Source organism: Alternaria novae-zelandiae (assembly GCF_023758075.1).
Source record: "Alternaria novae-zelandiae strain BMP 2774 chromosome Unknown scaffold_4, whole genome shotgun sequence".
NCBI classification, from domain to species: domain Eukaryota; kingdom Fungi; phylum Ascomycota; class Dothideomycetes; order Pleosporales; family Pleosporaceae; genus Alternaria; species Alternaria novae-zelandiae.
In genome coordinates, this window is record NW_026056964.1 from 1569871 (window position 1) to 1590874 (window position 21004).

The following is a 21004-nucleotide window of genomic DNA, read 5'->3' on the forward strand; positions in this document are numbered from 1 at the left end:
CCGGACCAGTACCTTTAAACATGGTGTGTTCTCATGGTCGCTGCTCGTGATGTCTGGGCATGAAGACGGTGGATGAAAAAGAACCCCATAGCTGGCTTTCTCTCGTTGGTCGGGCACTCGGATCGGCGGAATCTTTGGATCTTTAGGCTCGCTCAGACAATCCCAAGTCCAAGTCGAAGTATTGAGATGGACGATCTTTGGTTTCCACCGAAGCAATGACATGGGTAAGCTGCTGATTGAGAGAATCCAGGGAGTTTGGGTGATTCTGAGAATACAGCAGTCTGTCAAGCGTGTAGCGTTTATTTCTGCAGCTGGGACGGCTTGTTGCTCGTCGCCTGGCTCGAAAGAAAAGGATCTCGCGGTCCTTTCTACAGCTCGCAGTGATATGCGAATGCGGTAATCGGGTTGACCATCCGGATGACAAGCGAGGATGGCGAAGTAGTCGGGGCTTCGCTGGTTACCTACGTACTTGAGCAAAGGTAGGCCAATTTGAAGCCCTTTGTTGGTGAGCGCGAAGGCAGCAACATCAGCATCGGCCACTGATATCCGACCACACCCGTGAAAATCCCTAGGATGACCGGCAAGAAAGCTCCCATCTGATGTACTCAACCGTCCGTCCTTCGGACGACGAAGCCACGCGAGAAACGATTGATCGACATTGACTTTAAGAAATTCTTCTTGCAGTCTTCTGAACGCCTTGACATCCCCTTCCCCGTAAAGCAATGGCATATTGACATCAAGAAGACCCATAAGGCAGTATGCAATGTCCTCACCTCTTTTCGTATCGCGCTTCGCTGCCCAACTGACTCGTTTGGCAAAGCTCGCTCCACGGATCTCGCTCATCGAACTTGCACCTCGTAAAAATGAATGATCAATCCCCGTTGTTTCTTCGATCTTGTGTGCCAACTTCTCTCGGGTACCAATGTCTTGCCATGCGCTGTTGTAGAACACTAGCCTTTTGGGCGCAATGAGTTCTTGAAGAGTCCAGCCGCGCGTGAACCACTTGGCGCCTGCAAGGTTCTCGACGTCTTGAACATCCTCGAGGAAGGCGTAGCATACCTCGGCTTCGTGGTACCAGCGAAACATAGAGTTGATGGATTCCGACAACTCCGCGCTACTGCTTTTGTCGATGCAGCAGGTATCGCACCAAATGTAGCTATGTCTGTCGATCTGAGCTTGTTTGCACGAGTCGAGAATTTTCCTCCATCTCCAGCCAGTCTTGTCGGTATTAGGCGTAGACTGCATTTCACTGAGGGTGATCTCCTCGGCACCCCATGTGTGAGACAGGATAGCGTATTCCACGCATGGAAGACTTGCAGAGTCTACGAGCTCCAGGGTTTCGGTATTGATGAGTCTCATGATCGGAAGAAATGTGAAGGTTGTGTAGAGAAGGAAGCGAAGTGCTGAGGGTGGGCATGAGCTACACCCAGGTAGTGTCAGCCTACGCAGGCTTGGCGGCTGCGCCCCCGTAAGCTAAATTGAGCCCCCAAACCATCGGCTGTGATCTAGATTACACAGTCAGAGTATATGCGCAGTTTTAAACCTACGGAGTCGATTGCTGTCTCCGTGAAGATCTTCAGTCAACTATCTTTGCCTAGTGGAGGTGGAAGGTCTTCGCAGGCTCCAGAAAAGGCAGGTGCAAAGCTTACTGTAGTTAGCCCCAAGTAATATGTTGATTTGACCTGAATGTGCGATTCTTACGGCGCTTGCAAAGTTCTCGTGTCGTTTGTCTAGAGTGAGATTTGTAACTGCCTTTTTGTAAGCCTTCGATGATATTCGTTCCTCAAGTCTTTCTGTGATGCTTCATTGTGGGCAATGGACTTCCGTACACGCAAGAGACACTACCACAACACCCCCTCAGTTTACAGTAGATCCATGCATATACGAGCCTCCTGCTTTATTTCGATATCAGTTGGCATAACTCATGCCCAGGAGTAGTGTTTCCATTTATACAGAACCGTACGTCAAGCACTGCCGTTGAACAGCTTCGGTTTGACGTCCCCCCTAGCCTTCGCAGGAAGCAGCTTCAACAGCCCAAACAAGCCGAATGACAGAACGAGCTGGCAAAGCCAAAAAAGCTGACCACCCAGAATATGGTACTTGACGCCAATAGCATATATACTAGTCGCAAGAGCCGGTGCTACAGATCGGATGCCACTCTGTGCCGCCAGTGCAACAGCATTGAGCGTGCCAAGGGTTTCGTGTGAAGGGGATATATCGTTGAGCGCGAGTTGGACGCTGGCTGTCATATACGTTAGTGAAGCAAAATTCATGTCTCTCTAGAGACTTACTAAAGGCCATCGACACTCCGCTTGCAAGAACGATGATGGGTGGTCCAGTAACCCAGAATATAGTAGTATGCCCATGCCGGAGTAGGAAATTGTATACCGGACCGACGATGAATAGAAGTGGCCAGACTGATGCACATAGATAGAGCACATAGCCAGTACCTACGCGTTTGTGTAGCGCAGGAAATACAATGAGTAGCCAGGCTGCCTGAGATACTCCGTTCAACGCTGTGCATGCAGCGATAAGCTCTGCAGTGAAACCGAGGCCACCCAATTTGACGGGTGTGTACTGGGCGACGGGAAAGACGGCTGTGAAGGTGAACGCCATGAGCATCACGTAGTTGTATACGACAAGCACTCGCATGACGCCGGGACGATTAATGAGCTCCCAGGTAGACATGGTAGACTTTGCAGTTTTCTTGCCGTCACCTTTGACGTGCAGCGTTTCTTTGACGAAAAGCATCGTCGTGATCGCTGCAGATATGGCGATAGCCGAGACGACGATGTTAGGAAGCGCATAAGGATAGTCATGCCAGAATTGCACTTTGCCGAATGTCGATGTGAACTTGTCTGCTGGGCGTTCGAGTGCACCACCTGTAGATCTGTACTTAGCTCACAGTCGACTTATGACAGTTGCAAGATACGTACCGATCAGGGGACCGAGGAAGATACCCATATTGCTGGCGAAAGCAAAGAAGCTAAAAGCTCGTGCTTGAGTGTGCTTCGTGCTATTCTCAGAGATCATGGCTCGGACGGTGACAACCGTTCCAGCAAAGACGCCACCCAGACATCTGAACAGTGCCATCTGCCACAGGGTCTGGCTCATTCCAAAGAGAGTCGTAGCGACAGTCAAGCCCAACAAGGATATGACGAGCACCGGTTTTCTCCCGTATCTGTCAGATGCCTAGTTGCCATGTCAGCATTGCTCTTTTCTCCGTAGCATGATAAGAAGAGTTGATACACGGCAGTCCCGTAACCAACCCTCTAGGAATTACTCACCTTCCCCCAAAGAATCATAACACACATCTGCGTCGCACTAAACAAGCTCTCAATCAAGCCCGAGTAAAACCCAACATCCTCCTTATCCACGTTCCCCACCCTCTCAATCATAAAATTGATATAAGGGAAGATGGAGAAGAAGGAGATCGGCGCCACGCATACCGTAAAGCACAGGAGAAAGATCTGAGCTTTGGGCAGTGGCTTATCCTGGTCTTCTTCTTCGATGTCATCTTGCTGAGATGAAGGGTCGATTGATTGATCCTCTGTTATCGGTGTTGGATCTACCTGGGTTAGGAGAGGTGTGTTCTCATCAGCGGGGTTGCTAGATGATGTAGTCATCCCGACTGAATAGAGGCCGCTCGGGCGACTTTAGATGCGGAAGTCGCGTGCCGGTTTGAGTTCGGAGGCAATCGCCCCAGTATGACCAGCGTCGCGGCAACAACGATAAATAGTAAAATGAACAACGCAACAGCTGGGTAAAATGGGGAGGATCTATATGGGGATTTGAGTCATATCATGCTGATTCATGCGTGAGATGGAAGGGTGCACGTAAGCATTTTGCAGAGGAACGCGTCGCTTCGTGCCTTCCCGCGGAGGACACACTTCCGCGCTAGCAGGGATGTCCAACCACTCGATCCATTTCTACACGTCGTTACTTTGATCGAAAGGCCAGGCACGTTTGCGACGCGTCGCGCGTGTTTGACTGTCGTACGTTCACGTGAATACGTGCCAGATCGAGGTTTTGAGATATACACAAGCTTGCGGCTGCAGATTGCGTTGTCACATCATCACTGATCACGCAGAGACAGCCAAAGATCGTAAGGGATATGAAAGTGTCCATAGGCTCTAAGCTACAATCTTAAGATCCTACACCCCCATGTGAGCTCAAGCTCCTCCATAACTCAAACACCCAACCATTGGCCCGCTGTGCTATTTTGTGGACAATCGACATGTGTAAAACCCCGGGATAACAAGGCACCAATACAAGGATGCCCCCGCTACTAGGCTTGTCATGATCTCGAGAACCGTACGCAAGAACACGCTAGGAAGAAAACCGTCAGTCGATGGATCGCGTAGACACATGACTTCCAGCACCTTAGAAGCACTTGCGGTGGACGATGGAGGGACCGCTCTCGTCGTACTCCTGCTTTGAGATCCACATCTGCTGGAAGGTGGAGAGCGAGGCGAGAATGGAACCACCGATCCAGACGGAGTACTTGCGCTCCGGGGGAGCGATGATCTTGACCTTCATCGAGGATGGGGCGAGGGCGGTGATTTCCTTCTGCATACGGTCGGAGATACCGGGGTACATGGTGGTTCCACCAGACTGGCTGCTGTTAGCTGTGTTTTGCGAGATTATAGCGTTCAACGTACCATGACAATGTTGCCGTACAGGTCTTTCCTGACGTCGACATCGCACTTCATGATGGAGTTGAAAGTGGTGACGTGGATACCACCGCTCTCAAGACCCAAGACGGAAGGCTGGAAGAGAGCCTCAGGAGCACGGAAACGCTCGTTGCCGATGGTGATGACTTGACCGTCGGGAAGCTCGTAGGACTTCTCCAAGCTGGAGGACTGGCTGGCAGTCTGGATCTCCTGCTCGAAGTCGAGAGCGACGTAGCAGAGCTTCTCCTTGATGTCACGGACGATTTCTCGCTCGGCAGTGGTGGAGAAGGTGTAACCGCGCTCAGCCAAGATCTTCATGAGGTAGTCAGTCAGATCACGACCAGCCATGTCGACACGGGAGATGGCGTGGGGAAGAGCGAAACCCTCGTAGATGGGGACAACGTGAGTGACACCGTCACCGGAGTCGAGCACGATACCGGTGGTACGTCCGGAGGCGTACAGGGACAGGACGGCCTGGATGGAGACGTAGAAGGCGGGAGCGTTGAAGGTCTCGAAGACGATCTGTGTCATCTTCTCACGGTTGGACTTGGGGTTGATGGGAGCCTCGGTGAGCAGGACGGGGTGCTCCTCGGGGGCAACACGCAGCTCGTTGTAGAAAGTGTGATGCCAGATCTTCTCCATGTCGTCCCAGTTGGTAACGACACCGTGCTCAATGGGGTATCGCAGGGTCAGGATACCACGCTTCGACTGTGCCTCATCACCGACGTAGGAGTCCTTCTGGCCCATACCAATCATGATACTGTTTGTTGTTAGACGGCGGAGAGCGTGGGGACTACGGGGGGTTCATCGTACCCATGGTGACGCGGTCGGCCAACGATGGAAGCTGCAAAGCTGTCAGAAGTGCTCTCGAGATGGCGTTCGATCCCGCCGCAGCTGGGAGGCGGAAATGGAGGTACTTACGGAAGACTGCTCGGGGCGCATCGTCACCGGCGAAACCGGCCTTGCACATACCCGAACTGGGGATTGTCAGCTCAAGCTCATTTCATCTCCGAACATGGCGCGCTGTCGTGGAGGACGTCGTCGCGGCTCAGATAAGGCTCAGGCGCGGACAGCCCCTCCACGGCAGGGATGGCGGTGTTGGGCTTCGGGGGGTGCCAACTCACCCATTGTCGATGACGAGGGCTGCGACTTCCTCTGTAGTGGGCAATCGAGGTTAGCAGAGCTCATTGAGATAGAGGGCAGGGTGGACGGCGATGGTCAGGACACGGGGCGGTCGGGGTGGAGCTGCTTACCCTCCATGTTGATTGATTAGGGTGAGATTAGAGTGGACGTGGAGTTGTAGATGGGTGTCGATGTAAGAGCGCTGGAGCAATTGAGCGTCAGTGGGAAGGCTCAGAGATGCAGCTAGCGGTGAAAAAGTAAAAAGGGTACGGAGGTGTTCGGGGAGCTTACAAGTTCGGCGGCGGTGTTGAGGTTGAGGTTCTTGTGCGCAGAGGCAAGAACTGGGTGTGCTAAATAAGCGGGTCGGCCTTGCCCAGATTTAGCGGGGTGGCAGGAGCGCAGGCGCGAAGGAGGCTTTGCACGAACGGGCGGCTCCTAAAGGGGATTGTGTATAATTTCAGCGTTGGCGATCTGGCTTCACGACGATAACAGCATTGGGCATCTTATACGTGCTGCCCAAAGGGTGCAGCCTAGAATGGACTCTATCTATCCCGGTGGTACGTACTGGGAGAGTACGCAAGCTCCCCGCCACAGCATCGAGGAAGCTGCTGTCGGCGCACGTCAACTCTACCAGACCGCCAGGCAGCGGTGTTTGATCCTTGGCGTATAGCAATCATCGACACTCCACTAGCACCTACGTGTTCTCGCCGGTGCGCTGTGAATGCACAAGTCAGCGTCGAGCACAAGTCAGCGTCGAGCACAAGTCAGTCCCCCAGCCATCCGCGGCTTCGCTCACCGCCAACTCGCCATCCCCGCCCATTCCGAATACGATGGTCACGTGTGCGGAGGGGCAGCAGCAGTGCACCTAGCCAGACGAGCATTCGCAGCAACAATGCCATGCTCGATGCCAACATGTCGTGATTATGTCATTGAGAGCCGACATCGACCAGCTTTTGCACCGCGCCATGTTTGTCGTGTTTGTTCGTGTCCCGCCATGTGGTTGATGGTGTTGACAGCTGTGTTGGGCACGATCTCCCATGGAAGGTCCGCGAAGCTGCTGGTCCCCTCGCGAGCGTCGGCGTCATAAGGCCCGCCAAAATTATTCAATGGCTACGCACCCCGCGATTGCACACACCTCCCTCACAACACACCACACATCAAACGCCTATCCAACACCATGAACGACCCAGGACTAAACAACCTCCTCAAATGGGGCATCCAGAACTCCGAGGCCTCGCGCAATGATGCCGCTGCCGCCAACCAACCGCCGCCTCAAATCGACGCCACGGCGCTACAACAACTCATGACGGGAATGTCGGGGCCTTCGGATGCGCAACTGATGCAGGAGAGCATGCAGGTCATTCAGAACGAAGAGGCCGAGCTGGAGCACCGGACGACCGCCTTCGACAACTTTGAGCAGCTTATCGAGAACCTCGACAACGCAAACAACATCGAGAGTCTGGGACTATGGGTGCCTCTTGTCGAACAGTTGGATAACAAGGAGTCTGAACTCCGTTATTACGCTGCATGGTGTTGCGGCACTGCCGTCCAGAACAACATCCGGACACAGGAACGGGTAAGCATTCCCAGATGTCGCGCACACTCACGAAACATACTAACGATCCCCAGCTCCTCGTAGTCGGCGCTATTCCCACCCTCGTCCGCATGGCCACCTCAGACACCGAGAAGAAGGTCCGCAAGAAGGCAGTCTTCGCCCTGTCGTCCTCTGTCCGCAACTTCCAGGCTGCGCTCGATGCCGCCGTAGAGCATGTGCCCGCCGAGTTCAAGCCGCAACAAAAGCTGGACGCCAACGACATGGAGTCGGTCGATGTTTTGATCAACAAACTCCGTGAGAGCGTATAAAGGAATCGGTTCTGGATTGCATTGGGTCGGCGTTACGGTACTTGACTGGTCAGCATGGGACGGCGCATAGAGGGACAAAAGTTGACCTTAGAGGACGGATGGATAACATACCCAAGATTCGATGGAGTAACGTTCGGACACAGACTCCCACGGTTATCACGTCGAGCATTGCATAGATTAACGCAATACAAATTCGATCTCATATCACTCCCAGCACAAGTCCAACCAGCTCGCTGAATGCTTCTCTTCCAATCATGCTTTTGTCCAGTCCCATACCCAGTACGACCATCCTGGTTTCCCTATCGTCGCGCTGCTTAATGGCACTGGCAATCTGTGTCGCGAGTGTTGAGCCCAGAGTGTCGAGCTCTGCCATGGTACCGCCGAGTATAGTTGTAGCCGTCAGATGGTGCATGGGAAGGAGGTCTGAGTTGGGGTCTTCTTCGTCGCGTTCGAGGTATGCATTCGAGGTCATGGAGGCATCGGTCGCGGAGATATCAAGGGGTACATGTACCTAACAGGTGTTAGCAAAAGACACTACAGACAAACAGATATATCTACACACCCAGTGCGCTAGCCGTCCATTCTGTGTCACTGTGATCAAAATCTTGTCCGCAAAGTTGACCGTCGTTGCTGTAGTTTCTATACTCTTGATCGCCGCAGTGGCCGTACTGGTACGCGCTGGGTATGGGGCAGGCGTCACGACGTAATCGTCTGAAGTTGTGGGTGCTGCCATGGTGTTGTCCGTGCGATGCGACCGTTGTTGCTGAGGGGTAGCTGATATGTGGCGAGCAATGCGACGAAAGGCGAGCTAGTTGATTCGGGCTCTTGGTGTAGTGAAAGCAGTTAGGCGCGCAGTAGAGTGCTGATGCGACTTTCGCGTTCGTGTCTGGCGGTCCGTCGTGTTGAATCCAGATCAACAGCCCACTCGACTCGCACGCGGCGGAAGTGCTGCGGAGTTCCCACTAGCGTCAGATCCCCACCAAAAACTTTCGGGCGCTGCGAGCAGTCCTCGACGCCGCAACCACCAAAATGCCCAAGTTCGTGCCGCGACAGCGAAAACATAAGGTTCTGGCCCGTCAGAAGACGCAGGCGCACGAAGCCGCCGCCGACACCAATGCGACCGAGATCTTGCCCCAGGATGAGCAGGAGCGCGCCCAGAAGAAGGCGGCGCTCAAGAATGAGCTCACCCGAGAGTCGCAGGGCAAGATGAGCGGCAAGAAGAAGAAGCGCCTCGACAAATACATTGTACGTGGAGATACAGCATACAAGACTCGAGACGCCTTTCTTCGTCAATTTGTGCTAGAACTGCACCGCGAAGAACTTCGATACTAACTTTTGCAGGATACGAAACTCAAGAAAGAAGAGAATTTCGAACTGCTCAAGAAGCTCGCGACCCAGAAAGTCGACACCAGCTTGTTCCAAAGCTCCAAGAAGCTCGGTCGAGGAGCGGACACCAAGAGGGAGGCAATGAGGCGCGCACTGGCTGAGAGCAGAGCCGGCATAGACGTGGAAAAGAACGAAGGCCTGATACTTGAGAAGCGCGAGGTCAAGGAGGTCGGAGACGAAAGTTCAGACGAAGAAGAAGCGCCGATACCCACTTCGAAACCAAACGCACGACAGATCCCCTCGCAAGCAGCGCAAACCAACGGCTCTTCACGAGAACGAGCGCCATCCCCATCACCCTCCGAGCCCGAAATCGAAGCCTCGCAGCCAACCTCACAGCCCCTCGCAGCGCCACGGCAGACTGGTGGACTCTTTGGAAGCGGGCTGAAGAGGCCTCTAGAGGTTGACGAGTCGGGCAGGCCCGTTATACAAGTGCGAAAGCGCCGGAAAGGTCAGACCAACAAACCCGTCGTGGTCGAAGAAGAGGTCGCATGGGAAGGCTTCAGCTCGGGCAGCGAGAACAACGATGAGGACAGTGCAGACGAGTCTGAAGTATCTGTTGCTGAGTCTGACGACGCTGGTTCGATTTCGGAAGAGGAGGCATCAACTTCTGGATCCGAAGCTTCAGACGAATCTGGAGAGTCGGGAGACTCTGAGGACGACAGCGACGAGGATAGCGATACGAGTCCCGACGAGGAGAACAAGATCGCGAAGAAAGAAAGAACGTCGGCGTTCAAAGCTTGGGCAACTCAGCAGAGAAACGAGCAAGTGGGTTTCACTCCGACAAACCAACTCTCCTACGCACCGATTCCGGCGAACTTCAAACCTCGAGCTCCCGAGCAAGACCCTTTGCCCCCAGAACTTGAGACGAAAACGGCGACCGATGCGACACGGAAAGCCTTCAGCGTCAACGTCGAACGATCGCCAGAGATACAAGAGTCAAGACTGCAGCTTCCTATCGTAGCGGAAGAACAGAAGATTATGGAGGCCATACACAACAACGATGTGGTAGTAGTTTGGGGTGCCACGGGTAGTGGTAAGACCACGCAGGTGCCTCAGTTTCTCCTAGAATCTGGATACGGAGCGCCAGACGGGCCTACGCCTGGCATGATTGGTGTTACACAACCGCGCCGTGTAGCCGCTGTCAGTATGGCGAAACGTGTCGGCGACGAACTCGGCGACCAAAGTACGAAAGTGGCATACCAGATCCGATTCGACACGACAACGAGTCCAAAAACCGCCATCAAATTCATGACCGACGGTGTGTTGTTACGAGAGATTACCCAAGATTTCGTCTTGACGAAGTACTCTGCGATTGTCATCGATGAGGCTCACGAGCGCAGTGTGAACACAGACATTCTTATTGGCATGCTTAGCAGGATAGTGGATCTCCGCGCTCAGATGGTCAAAGAAGATCCAAAAAACAAGCCTCTCAAGCTGATCATCATGTCTGCTACTCTACGGATATCAGACTTCACGGAGAACAAGCGCCTGTTCAGGAGTGAGCCTCCACCACTGATCAAGGCAGAGGGTCGACAATATACCGTTGTAAACCACTTCGCACGTCGCACCCAGCGAGACTACGTTGAGGAGATGTATCGTAAGGTCTGCAGAGGACATCGAAAGCTGCCCAAGGGTGGTATGCTTGTCTTCCTTACTGGACAGAGCGAGATCTCACAGCTGGCGAAGCGGCTGAAGGAAGCCTTCCCCTCCACGCAAGGACGCGAAGTGAAACATGGCAAAGTCGTGGTTTCTCCAGCGGAGACGCCACTAGAGGCCGAGGATATCGAGCTGGGCGGAGAGGCTGAAGATCAAAACTACCTAGACGACGATGGTTCAGATTCGGAAGGCTCCGTGATAATGGGACTGGATGATGAAGACGACAAAGAGTTCGAGATCGAAGACGAAAAGGCAGAAGACACTGTTATGAACGTGCATGTTCTGCCTCTCTACTCACAACTGCCCACAAATCAGCAGCTGCGGGTCTTTGATCCACCTCCTGATGGCTCTCGTCTCATTGTCCTTGCGACCAACGTCGCAGAAACCAGTTTGACAATACCCGGTATCCGCTACGTGTTTGACTGCGGAAGAGCCAAGGAGAAGAAATATGATCTCATCACTGGCGTCCAGAGTTTCGAAGTCAGCTGGATCAGCAAGGCTAGCGCCAACCAGCGATCTGGTCGTGCGGGTCGTACTGGACCTGGTCACTGTTATCGCCTGTACTCGTCGGCAGTTTTCGAGCGAGACTTCGAAGAGTATGCAGCTCCGGAGATCTCACGAACACCGTTGGAGGGCGTGGTTCTGCAGTTGAAGAGCATGGGCGCTCCAGTCGTCAACTTCCCCTTCCCCACATCACCGGATAGGGAAAGTCTGCAGAAGGCTGAGAATTTGCTTTCATACCTCGGGGCACTGTCTCTGGATGGCAAGGTTACGAAGCTTGGCCACGAGCTTTCGTTATACCCTCTCAATCCGCGATTTGCCCGTATGGTTGCGATGGGTGTCGCGCAAAACCTTGCAGCCGAAACCATCGCATTGGTAGCTGCCCTATCTGTACCGGAACTCATTATCCCAGAGAACAATCTCGGACTACGTGAGCCCGTCAGGGACCCGGACGCCATCCGCACCGAGCAGGATAACATTGAAGCCGAGGAACGTTCCCGGCTGCGCAAAGCCTACAATGCCGCGCAGGCCAAAATGAGCATCAACGCGAAGCAGAGTGATTGCATCAAGCTCAGTAACGCAATCTGTGCCTACGCGTACGAGCCTGACTCGCACGGGTTTTGCGAAGACATGTTCCTCAATCCAAAGTCCATGAACGAGGCCAGTCAGCTCCGCCACCAGCTCACCAACATCGTCCGTGCACATCGACCCACCGCTATTGGAGCATACAATGCAAAGCTTCCAGCGCCTTCGGAGCGAAACATTAATCTGCTTACTCAGATATGCGCCGCAGGCTTCATCGATCAGATTGCCATGCGCGCCGATCTTGCACCTGTGCCTCCCGAGCTCCCAAGGAAGCCCAAGACCGCGATCGATGTGCCATACGTTACTCTGTTCTCGTCACAATCAGAGCGTTCAGATGACCCACACTCGAAATACGTCTTCCTACACCCTTCTTCTATACTCGCACGTACACCACCAGCGAAGATGCCGGGATACATTATCTACTCGCACCTCCAGCGGGCCGCATCATCCACTATCACTGGTAGCCGGACGCCGAAGACGCGCATGCATCCTCTCACACCCGTTACGAGGCCGCAGATTATCAACATTGCGCTCAATACCCCGTTACTACAAGCGAGTAAGCCGAAGGGCAAGATTGTAGACCTGAGCAAGGACAAACGAGAGTGCGAGGTCGAGATGAGTCTTATGGGTGAGAAGGGTAGTCAGGGATGGGGTCTTGGTGTTAGAAAGGTGGTGCAAAGGAAAGAACCTGGAGGAAGATATGTTATCGAGCGAATACTTGGTTGAGAGTCGTTTGAGGCGTGGTATACACGTTGAGCAGCCGTGATGTTTGCGTCTATAAAGCGAACTGCGAGGGAACATAGCAATATATTATGAGATACCCCACAAGCCGTTACCCACCTAGGTTCCATCACATTGTGAGCCGCAGCACCACCTAACCCTCCATACCCCCTAATCCCTCGACACACTCGTCTCAGCAGCGACCTTCTCACTCGCCAGCACCGTAACCTCCTTCTCCTTCTCCACACTACTCCTCCCCACCTTCCTCTCATCATCCCCCCTCGCCGCCCCAACACACTTGTAACTCCCAAACTGCCTCGCTGACAACCCAGCCTCAAACATTTCATCAATCTCCTCCAACGTCCTATTCTTGACCTCTGGCAAAAAGAAGAACACCCACGTCGCCGCCACCGCACAACTCGGCGCCCAGATAAAGCCATATCTAGGCCCCCAATTCATACTCTGCGGATTAATAAAATACGGCGCCGTAAACGTCGTTAGCCACGCGCCCACAAAACCCGCACTAGCCGCCAGCCCAAACGTATGGGAACGTAGTCTTTGCGTAGGGAGTTCACCGCCGGAGAGCCAGGCGTAGGTGGATATCATGCCGTTGTAAGAGAACATGTAGATGGCGGTGAGGCCGACGGTGACTTTGCCGGTAGACTTTGCGTTGGGGGCTTGGTGGTATACGGTTGCGATGATGAGTTGGAGGATGCCGCAGACGAGGAGGCCGGTCATTAGCAGGACGCGGCGGTTGCCGTAGCGGACTACTATGAAGGAGTTTGCGATGAAGGCGATTATGCTGATGGAGGAGAGGACGTTGGACATGGCGAAGGGGTCGGTTACTTTGGCCATGGAGAGGAAGTATGCTTTGTATGCTTGGGGTGTGTTAGTGCGGACGTTTTGGGGTTGGGTATGATGGTGGTCTCACCGATTATGAACATGGATCCTGATGCTGCTTGGAGTAGGACAGCGAAGACGGCGAGGAAAGTACGGCGTCGATCGACGGGGTTGCTGAACATGTCGAGCCAGCCTATGCCAGAGCTGGATTCTTTTTCCTTTTCGATAGCGGCGAGGATAGCGGTGGCTTCGGCGCGGGAGTCGTGGCGCGCAGGACGGAGCCATTCTAGTGCTTTTACGCCTTCTTCGAAACGGCCTTGGAGTATGAGCCAGCGGGGACTCTCGGGTATGAACCATATCGTGCAGATGATGATGAGAGGGAACACGTAGATGAGTCCCAGTGGAATGAGGTATGATGACTTGTCTGGTCGTTTCGCAGTGGCCCAGTCGACAATCGTGCCAATCAAAGTTCCGAAGGAAACGAAAAAGTTGAAGCCTGTGAGGAAGATACCACGAAGCTCTGCCGTGCTACTTTCTTGTAGATAGAGCTGCGAGAAAGTCATGAAGTAGCCGTTCGCAAAACCGATAATTAGACGGCCGGCGTAGAGCGCTCCGATATTCTCTGTCGCCATCATCATGATGTTAGCCACGAAACATGTCACACATGCTGCAACCAGACACATGCGTCGTCCGAACCGGGTAGATGGTAGACCAGCAGTTGCGGAGCTGATGAAAGCGCCCAGCGTCATGAGCGAGGATATGAGCTGCTGTCGTTCCGTGGTGAGGTTCCATCCCAAGGGTGACTTGTCGGTTTGATAGCCAAAGATCTGGTAGGTAAAATCAGTTCGCCGTCACTTTTGAACGAGAAAGAGCGACGCAGTTGTGTCGTACCTTCAAAAACCCCACCATAGCCTGCAACCCTCCAATCATACCAAAATCAAAGCCATACTGAAACGGACTCAAGATAACCACGCCGCATGCAAGGAACAAGCGCGAATGGTCGCGCCATGTATATCCGTTGTTGTCAGACATGGCAAGAGAACCTCACTGGAAGGATTGCAGTTGTTTGAGAAGCTAGATCTGGGGTTATCTGGGGTTAAAGGCCAGGAATCCTACCTTATACTTTGGAGATCATCTTGCCCAGACTGGGTCGGATGCAGTGCCAACCACAGCGACTTTACCCATCTGCCGAGTCAACGTTATTGCCAAGTCCTCTATGCAGAGACGCATGCGGTTGTTTGACCCCACAAGTCAGATGCTCTCTCCGCTCTTGTAGGGCCAATGGCGGAGGGGACTTGGCACTTTGCGCTTGGGTGGATGTGGGGAAGGTGTTGTGTGGACTGGAGTGTCTCTGTGCCTGGTGATGTGCATGGCGGGTGTAACTTCTGGTAGATTGCTGGTTATATGAAGATGAATCTTTGGGTATGCTGAGGGTGAAACTGTGTAAATTGTTGCGGGTTGTTTAGCACAGCACGTTGTGATGGTAGTCTTCCAAGGTTTGTTCGCAATTGAGCTCCAGAGGCCTGGAAATACTCATCCGCGTGTGGCTGGGCCAAGAAGGCACGACAGCTCATAATGAAGGTCGGTATCACTGTACCGTTAAGCAGGTGGATACAACTGGGCTAGTAATGCGCGCTATGCACAGCAATTGGATAATTGTGATCTAGGAAAGTATGGGGTATGGGCGTGATGTTGGGGACGGTGGGTCAGAACGGGCGTCGCGCGGGGGTATTAAAGCTTAGCTATACGGCATGTTGAATGCCATGCGCAGATTCCAGTATTGCTTTGGATGTAGACGCTCATGATTGACTTCGAAAAGCTGATTCTGGTGTGAGGGCAGGGCTTAGAGGCTGCCCGAAAAAGTAACGAGGCAGGAGCCGTGTCATGAGGTCTACTGAGCACGTGCTGCCAACATACTACACCTTCTACCAATAGGCACCTACACAATCTGAAGTATCGTAATGAATTCGTAGATTTTCCGTTTCGTGGAAAGCAACGTTAGGAGATGTCATTCCCCTACCGAAGTTTTGGACTGCAATGTTGCAGCAGCCAGACGAGATGAAGCCGACGCTAGTGAGGCGACCGCAACTCCATCCCACCGCGTCACCTTCAACATGCCACGGATACCAACCTCGCTCATCCGCAAGGCGCGCGCAATCGATCCCTACCTGCCTGCTCTTCTTGGGCCCTGTCGCGAACTGCAGGCCGCCCAGAACGAGCTTCGATGGCTCCGCGAACATGTCGAGAAAGTCGCGAAAGCGCGTCGCGCCAAAGGAGACACGATAGCCAAGGCTTCGTTACTGCAACAATTAGTCAAGGACAGAGCCGCCGGGAAGCCGTTGCAATATCTTTTGGGCACAGAGTACTTTGGCGACCTGGAGATACGCTGTAGACCTGGAGTCTTAATCCCGAGGTATGCGATACTGAGGCTTCTCTCCGACTCATGGCTAATGACACGAACAGAGCGGATACAGCCGCTTCAATCACACATCTCGCCGGTCTCCTACGACATGCGGAAGAACTCCCATCGGAAGTACGCATACTCGACCTCTGCACCGGCACCGGCTGCATACCCCTCCTCTTCCACCATGAATTGTCCTCCGCCTCCACCAAAGTGGACCTGCGTCTTCTCGGTGTCGACATCTCCAACAAGGCCCTTGATCTCGCGAGATACAACCTCCAAAAACTACGCAAGACGCGACAACTCCAAGACACTGGTAAACTCGACTTCATACAGGCGGACGTCTTGATCAATCCCTTTGACGACCAGACTGAAGGCGTCTTGTCGCTGACAGCTGCGCTCAATTGGGCGGGACAACCATCCTTCTGGGACATTCTCATCTCAAACCCACCGTACATCTCGCCAGCTGCCTTTTGGCACACGACAACGCGCTCGGTACGCGGTTTCGAGCCAAAGCTTGCGCTAGTGCCTCCACGAAGGATCAAGCAGACAGATAAAGAGCAAGGCGATCGCTTCTATCCGCGGCTGCTCCAGATCGCCAGAGATGTAGAGGCCAAAGTCGTCCTATTCGAGGTCGCAGACATGGAGCAAGCGCTTCGCGTAGCGCAGAACGCACGAAATCTAGACATCTTCGATGGTGTCGAGATATGGCGGGAACATCCCGATGCCACCGGGGACGCTACAACCGAGGATGGCTTCGAGGTCGTTGGACAAGGCAACGCCCGATCCGTTCTCTGCTGGCGCGGCCGTGGGACGTCCTGGCTTGGCAAAGCTGCGCCGCCATCTTCACCACGCGACGATGCGGATCGTCTCTTTCGAAGCGCACACACCAAAACGAAAGATGCAGAGGAAAAAGTTGCAGAGGTCACCGAGAAGCAGCGATTGGAACCGCAGTTTGACCTGAGCTACTTCACTGATACGAAGTACACTGAGATTCCTCTCCGTCGACAGCCTAATTGTCGGATGCCTAACGATGATGAATTGCGGAGAGAGGCAAGTGAAAGAACAGCTTCTTCGATCAAGAGAGCGGTATCTGAACTTGCGAAAGACAAGGACAGGTAAAGCATGTACATGTAGTTGTCCCGCCTCCTCGTGCCGGCCACTATTGCGTCTAGTGCTGTCCATGTAACCTTCGGGCTCGACCTGCAACAACCTTACTGCCACTCGCATCTCCGAATCGCCTTATCGTTCTGGGGTTCCGGCTCTTCCGTATCCTTTACTCTCGCTTCCCGTTCGACGACCAACACCTCTGTGCTTTTCTCGTAGTAAGAGCCAGCAACGGTTGCAGCTGAAATCTCACGTCATACCATGGCATTCCATTCGTCTGACTCTCGGCTACGTCTATCCGGGAAGCAATATGCTACAACGTACGCGGCAAAGGAAGTACAAGTCGGAATCGCTGTTACTAGGCCGCCTTGCAGCGACGACTTCTGGGCTAGTGCAATGAGTCCCATACACACACTGGCTAAGGCGATCGTGAAGAGGATGTATCTGCGTTGGTCAGATTGACGATACGAAGTAATCGAGAGCCGTTACTTACAAACGATGGTTCGATACCCGTTGGCATTGGACAAGGAAGTACATCGCTGTCAACCAGGACCATACCCCGAACATCCTGATTTCGTAAGCATGCATCCTAGCTTAGTTCCAGCAATGTCCACTTACACCCAAGACGCTTTGGGACTGATGGCATTGTCGTTGCGCATCATGAGCCATAATACGCTCGTAATGCCCATCGCCGGTCCGACCAGGGTAGTCGAGAAGGCAGCGACTGCTTGCCCAATGAAAAGGAGGAGAGTGATGAAGAAGCCAATCGGAAGGCGAGCATCGTGGCGGTGACCCGCAGTGGCTGTGGTCAGGGCGTGTGGTTCGTCGAGCGCGGCTGCGGGCGTGGTGAGGGCCACGAAGGCACATACGAGTATTAACCACGTTGGGACCTGAACGCGCCTGCGTGCAAAATGGTTGGACTTGGGTGTTACAGCTACGGGGAGCCGCACGCGCCTCTTACAATCGGCCTGCTCATGATAGATTCCCCTTCTCATGATGTGAGGTGGATTGAAGTTAAACACTGGGGGTGAAGGTGAAACGATGTTTTCTGCCAAGGATGTCTGGTTGCTTGGATGCTTAGGCGTAATGCAATTGGGAAGTGCGTGATGATGGAGTGCTTGGATGATACTATGCTCTACTGTCCGTATAATTTTTGAACGGCCCTTGACACAATATAACATGCGGCTCGGCTGTGGTTGCCCACCAAGCGGCAGGCAAAAGAAGGCAAACGTCCCTGGGCACCGGACATGATTTCCTGCACGCCACCGTTATACTTGCATTGAACAACGCCCCAATCAAGTCAAGCCACCTTGTGGAATACCTTCCGGCCCGGCCTTGGTACATCCGACCATACAAGAGACGGTAAACATGCGCTGCCCCATCTCAATGTTCTGAGAATCTCCTGCGAACGACACAGCGTTGTACGATTCTGATCCTACGAATATGGGGGAGACGCCAAACAAATTGTGCAAGTCGTGTATGTTTCTATCTCCAACGACCAGCTTTGAACCGCCGTACATGAAATGAATTTGAAGAGATCACTCTGGTAAAGGTTATAGACTTATCCAGGTACGTTGACATGGCGGATCGAGAAACCACGACCACAGCCACGGACACGAACTCGAGTCGTATGCAGCAGGGCTATGCCGCTCATGACTTCAATCAGGATTATCCCCCTGTCGCTGGCATACTAGGATGTACCCTGTCGTGCCTGTCACCTATGGCTTCACTTCGAGTGAACCTATCATCCTCATCTATATTCTGGGTGATGACGGCCTTGGTCTCTTATACAGACCAGGGCACGTTGAAGCCTGACGAGTGCTGCGTCCGAGCGCCACTGTGTGTTACTAAGGCACCTCGGGTTTGAGACGTTCCATTCGTAGGTGGATGTTCGTCTAAGCTGGAGCTTAGCCGATCCCGACGTCAGCTAGGCTACGCTTTTGGTAGGACGTTGCTCATCTGAGGCACTTGCTACGGGGACCGCCGTCGGTCTTAAGGCTGATGGAGTGATCCACTGCGGAGACACCAGAAATACTCTTAGTAAGTCGAGGGTATATGATGGTTGAGACTAGAGAGACATTTGACTAGGCATGAGTTCCAAGCTGGGTTGAAGATGTCGCGAGGTGCAAATGAGCATGACCAGGTAGCATACAATCGCTGTGAGACTACTCGAATCCGCTTTAGAGCCTCTACGAAAGGGTCTCGGGATTTCCATACTTCGATCTCTTCAATTGTAGAATTTGGTTGGGTGTGATCGTGGCATGACGGGTGGCACAAATCAATGGTAATGGTTAGGACTCAAGAACATACTGTAGAGTGTTATCATGCTGAGACTGATCATCTATGAGGTCCAAGTACCTGGCAATCATGTCACGATCAGAAGCTACTCACTCATGCAAGAAGCGCGGTGGATGACATTTTAGACTACGAGACATACAGCGGTGATGGGTTGAGGTTAGGTATAGGATATGATACCTAGGGACTGATGAAATACTTTATCAGCACCTTCACTCCCACTAACCGATACAAAGATATTGTGCGGAAACGACAGAAAGAAACACGAGAACGAAAAACTAGCAACATCTCGAAGAGAAGAAAACCAAACAAGAACCGGACAAAGAGATAGTCTTGCTACACAGGTGAATCCAGTGCAGTGCCATACCTTTGCTGTAAATCTTCCACGAAGCTTTTCAATTCAGCAAAGGTATCTTCTCTTCCACCACAGAATCTCTACAATGCCTCCAATCGACGGTTCTATGATGTATAGTGCTGGACAGTAAGGCCAGCATAACGGTCCATGGCATGACGCGAAGGATGATGGTATGCAATCCTCCTAGAAGGAGGCCCAAGCCGACACCAGATGTTATCCCAGCGAAGAGGAAATGGTCTTGCCACCGATCGTGAACGTTGACCCGGTATATGACTGTAGATGCGGCGAAGAATGCGATGGTAGATATAATCGTGCGACTGGCGCATATAGTTGCTCCCGGAAGGATTCGGTCGGCTCTTGCGGATGTGGTAAGCCAGGCTGGCCACGGATATTGACCGAGCTCGAGTGCTGCTATCGCATTGATGACGAAGCTCAGCAGAAGTATGGTGTATAGGAGACATCGATGTAGGATTTTAGTGAGCTCCGTCGTGTTGCCGTGTCCGTTGCAACTTGTCCAAGCCGAAAGGCTCATATCGGGGTGGAGAGAGGACGACAAACCGATAGCAGGCTGTTGCTTTATAACGGTGATGTCAGGATGTGCAGCCGCCGCGAGGCTGAGATTTCGAAGTGTACTGTAATCTGGTAATGAGGCTGAACAACTATGTTCTGATGTAGGTGCTGGCGGGATTCCTACTGTTTATAAGTATCCACAGACGGCCTCAGGTAGATGCGCCATGTGCTAGACCCTGTTTACGCTGACTGTGAGTTGGTATGGCCATCTATTGCTCGATGGGGGCTGATGCATCACCTGCATGTTGAGGCGAAAGTCAGCCACCCGGGTGCGGCAGTCCAGTCCTGGATCACCATCAGCGAATTGCAGCTGAACATGTATCCGCACCCATACAAAAGCACTACTGCTTCGTCATGAATGAGTGGCTGAGTCTACTATACAACCGGTTTTTTCCTGTTGTATCACGACTTCGACGCCCCGGGGTCAGTCCGCTTCGCGTCCTCCGTCGCATCCAGCGAACAGCGTCAAGACACGTAGTCGCGGACATACCCTATCTAGGTACAATCCGAATCTGGACTTTGAGCCATGAGGCGAGACGAACGCTCAGCCACAATGTTTAGCTCCTCGTCCTGGGCCTTTCGCTCACTGACCAGGTGCCATACACCCGCACACCCCTTCTTCAAATCCGTTTCTCTCGAATATCTCTGCTTTAACACATCTTTCGTAAGTTTGTCTCCCAGACACCAGCATCGGCTCCAGTGTACGGCCCTATTGTTCGCTGTGTGCCCAGGGGTAGACTCGCTGATCCTCTTCTAGAGAATTCAACACCGGTACCACGGTACCACAATGCGTATGAGAAAGAGCATCAGTTCATCGCAGCTCATAAGCCCCGGCGTCATTCGGAGACACACGATCATGGCCCCTTCCAACACCGAGTCCGATCAGAATGCGCCCTTCAATGAGGCTACCTCACGGACGCAACAACAGCA

At 53.1% G+C, this 21004-nt stretch overlaps 7 protein-coding genes across 7 annotated transcripts; 3 read left to right on the top strand and 4 right to left on the bottom strand.

The window, feature by feature from the left end:
- Positions 1-1964: 1964 nt before the first annotated feature.
- On the bottom strand, positions 1965-2964 carry J4E88_003015 (uncharacterized protein; the record flags this gene model as incomplete). The annotated part of the gene is made up of 3 exons (XM_049396670.1): positions 1965-2242; positions 2292-2882; positions 2961-2964. 3 exons carry the CDS (start codon positions 2962-2964, stop codon positions 1965-1967), a joined length of 873 nt encoding a protein of 290 aa, XP_049258018.1.
- Positions 2965-4383: 1419 nt separating this feature from the next.
- Positions 4384-5933, bottom strand: J4E88_003016 (actin; the record flags this gene model as incomplete). The annotated part of the gene is made up of 6 exons (XM_049396671.1): positions 4384-4614; positions 4662-5433; positions 5487-5517; positions 5595-5650; positions 5798-5828; positions 5927-5933. The coding sequence occupies 6 exons, from the start codon at positions 5931-5933 to the stop codon at positions 4384-4386; spliced, it is 1128 nt and encodes a 375-aa protein (XP_049258019.1).
- Positions 5934-6972: 1039 nt separating this feature from the next.
- Positions 6973-7658, top strand: FES1_1 (hsp70 nucleotide exchange factor fes1; the record flags this gene model as incomplete). The annotated part of the gene is made up of 2 exons (XM_049396672.1): positions 6973-7371; positions 7425-7658. The coding sequence occupies 2 exons, from the start codon at positions 6973-6975 to the stop codon at positions 7656-7658; spliced, it is 633 nt and encodes a 210-aa protein (XP_049258020.1).
- Positions 7659-7857: 199 nt separating this feature from the next.
- J4E88_003018 (uncharacterized protein) lies at positions 7858-8391 on the bottom strand (the record flags this gene model as incomplete). Its single annotated transcript, XM_049396673.1, has 2 exons — positions 7858-8169; positions 8221-8391. 2 exons carry the CDS (start codon positions 8389-8391, stop codon positions 7858-7860), a joined length of 483 nt encoding a protein of 160 aa, XP_049258021.1.
- Positions 8392-8687: 296 nt separating this feature from the next.
- Positions 8688-12512, top strand: J4E88_003019 (uncharacterized protein; the record flags this gene model as incomplete). The annotated part of the gene is made up of 2 exons (XM_049396674.1): positions 8688-8903; positions 9000-12512. The coding sequence occupies 2 exons, from the start codon at positions 8688-8690 to the stop codon at positions 12510-12512; spliced, it is 3729 nt and encodes a 1242-aa protein (XP_049258022.1).
- A 165-nt stretch (positions 12513-12677) lies between these two features.
- Positions 12678-14378, bottom strand: J4E88_003020 (uncharacterized protein; the record flags this gene model as incomplete). Its single annotated transcript, XM_049396675.1, has 3 exons — positions 12678-13384; positions 13438-14173; positions 14238-14378. 3 exons carry the CDS (start codon positions 14376-14378, stop codon positions 12678-12680), a joined length of 1584 nt encoding a protein of 527 aa, XP_049258023.1.
- A 1082-nt stretch (positions 14379-15460) lies between these two features.
- J4E88_003021 (uncharacterized protein) lies at positions 15461-16869 on the top strand (the record flags this gene model as incomplete). Its single annotated transcript, XM_049396676.1, has 2 exons — positions 15461-15734; positions 15821-16869. 2 exons carry the CDS (start codon positions 15461-15463, stop codon positions 16867-16869), a joined length of 1323 nt encoding a protein of 440 aa, XP_049258024.1.
- Between the last annotated feature and the right edge of the window lie 4135 nt (positions 16870-21004).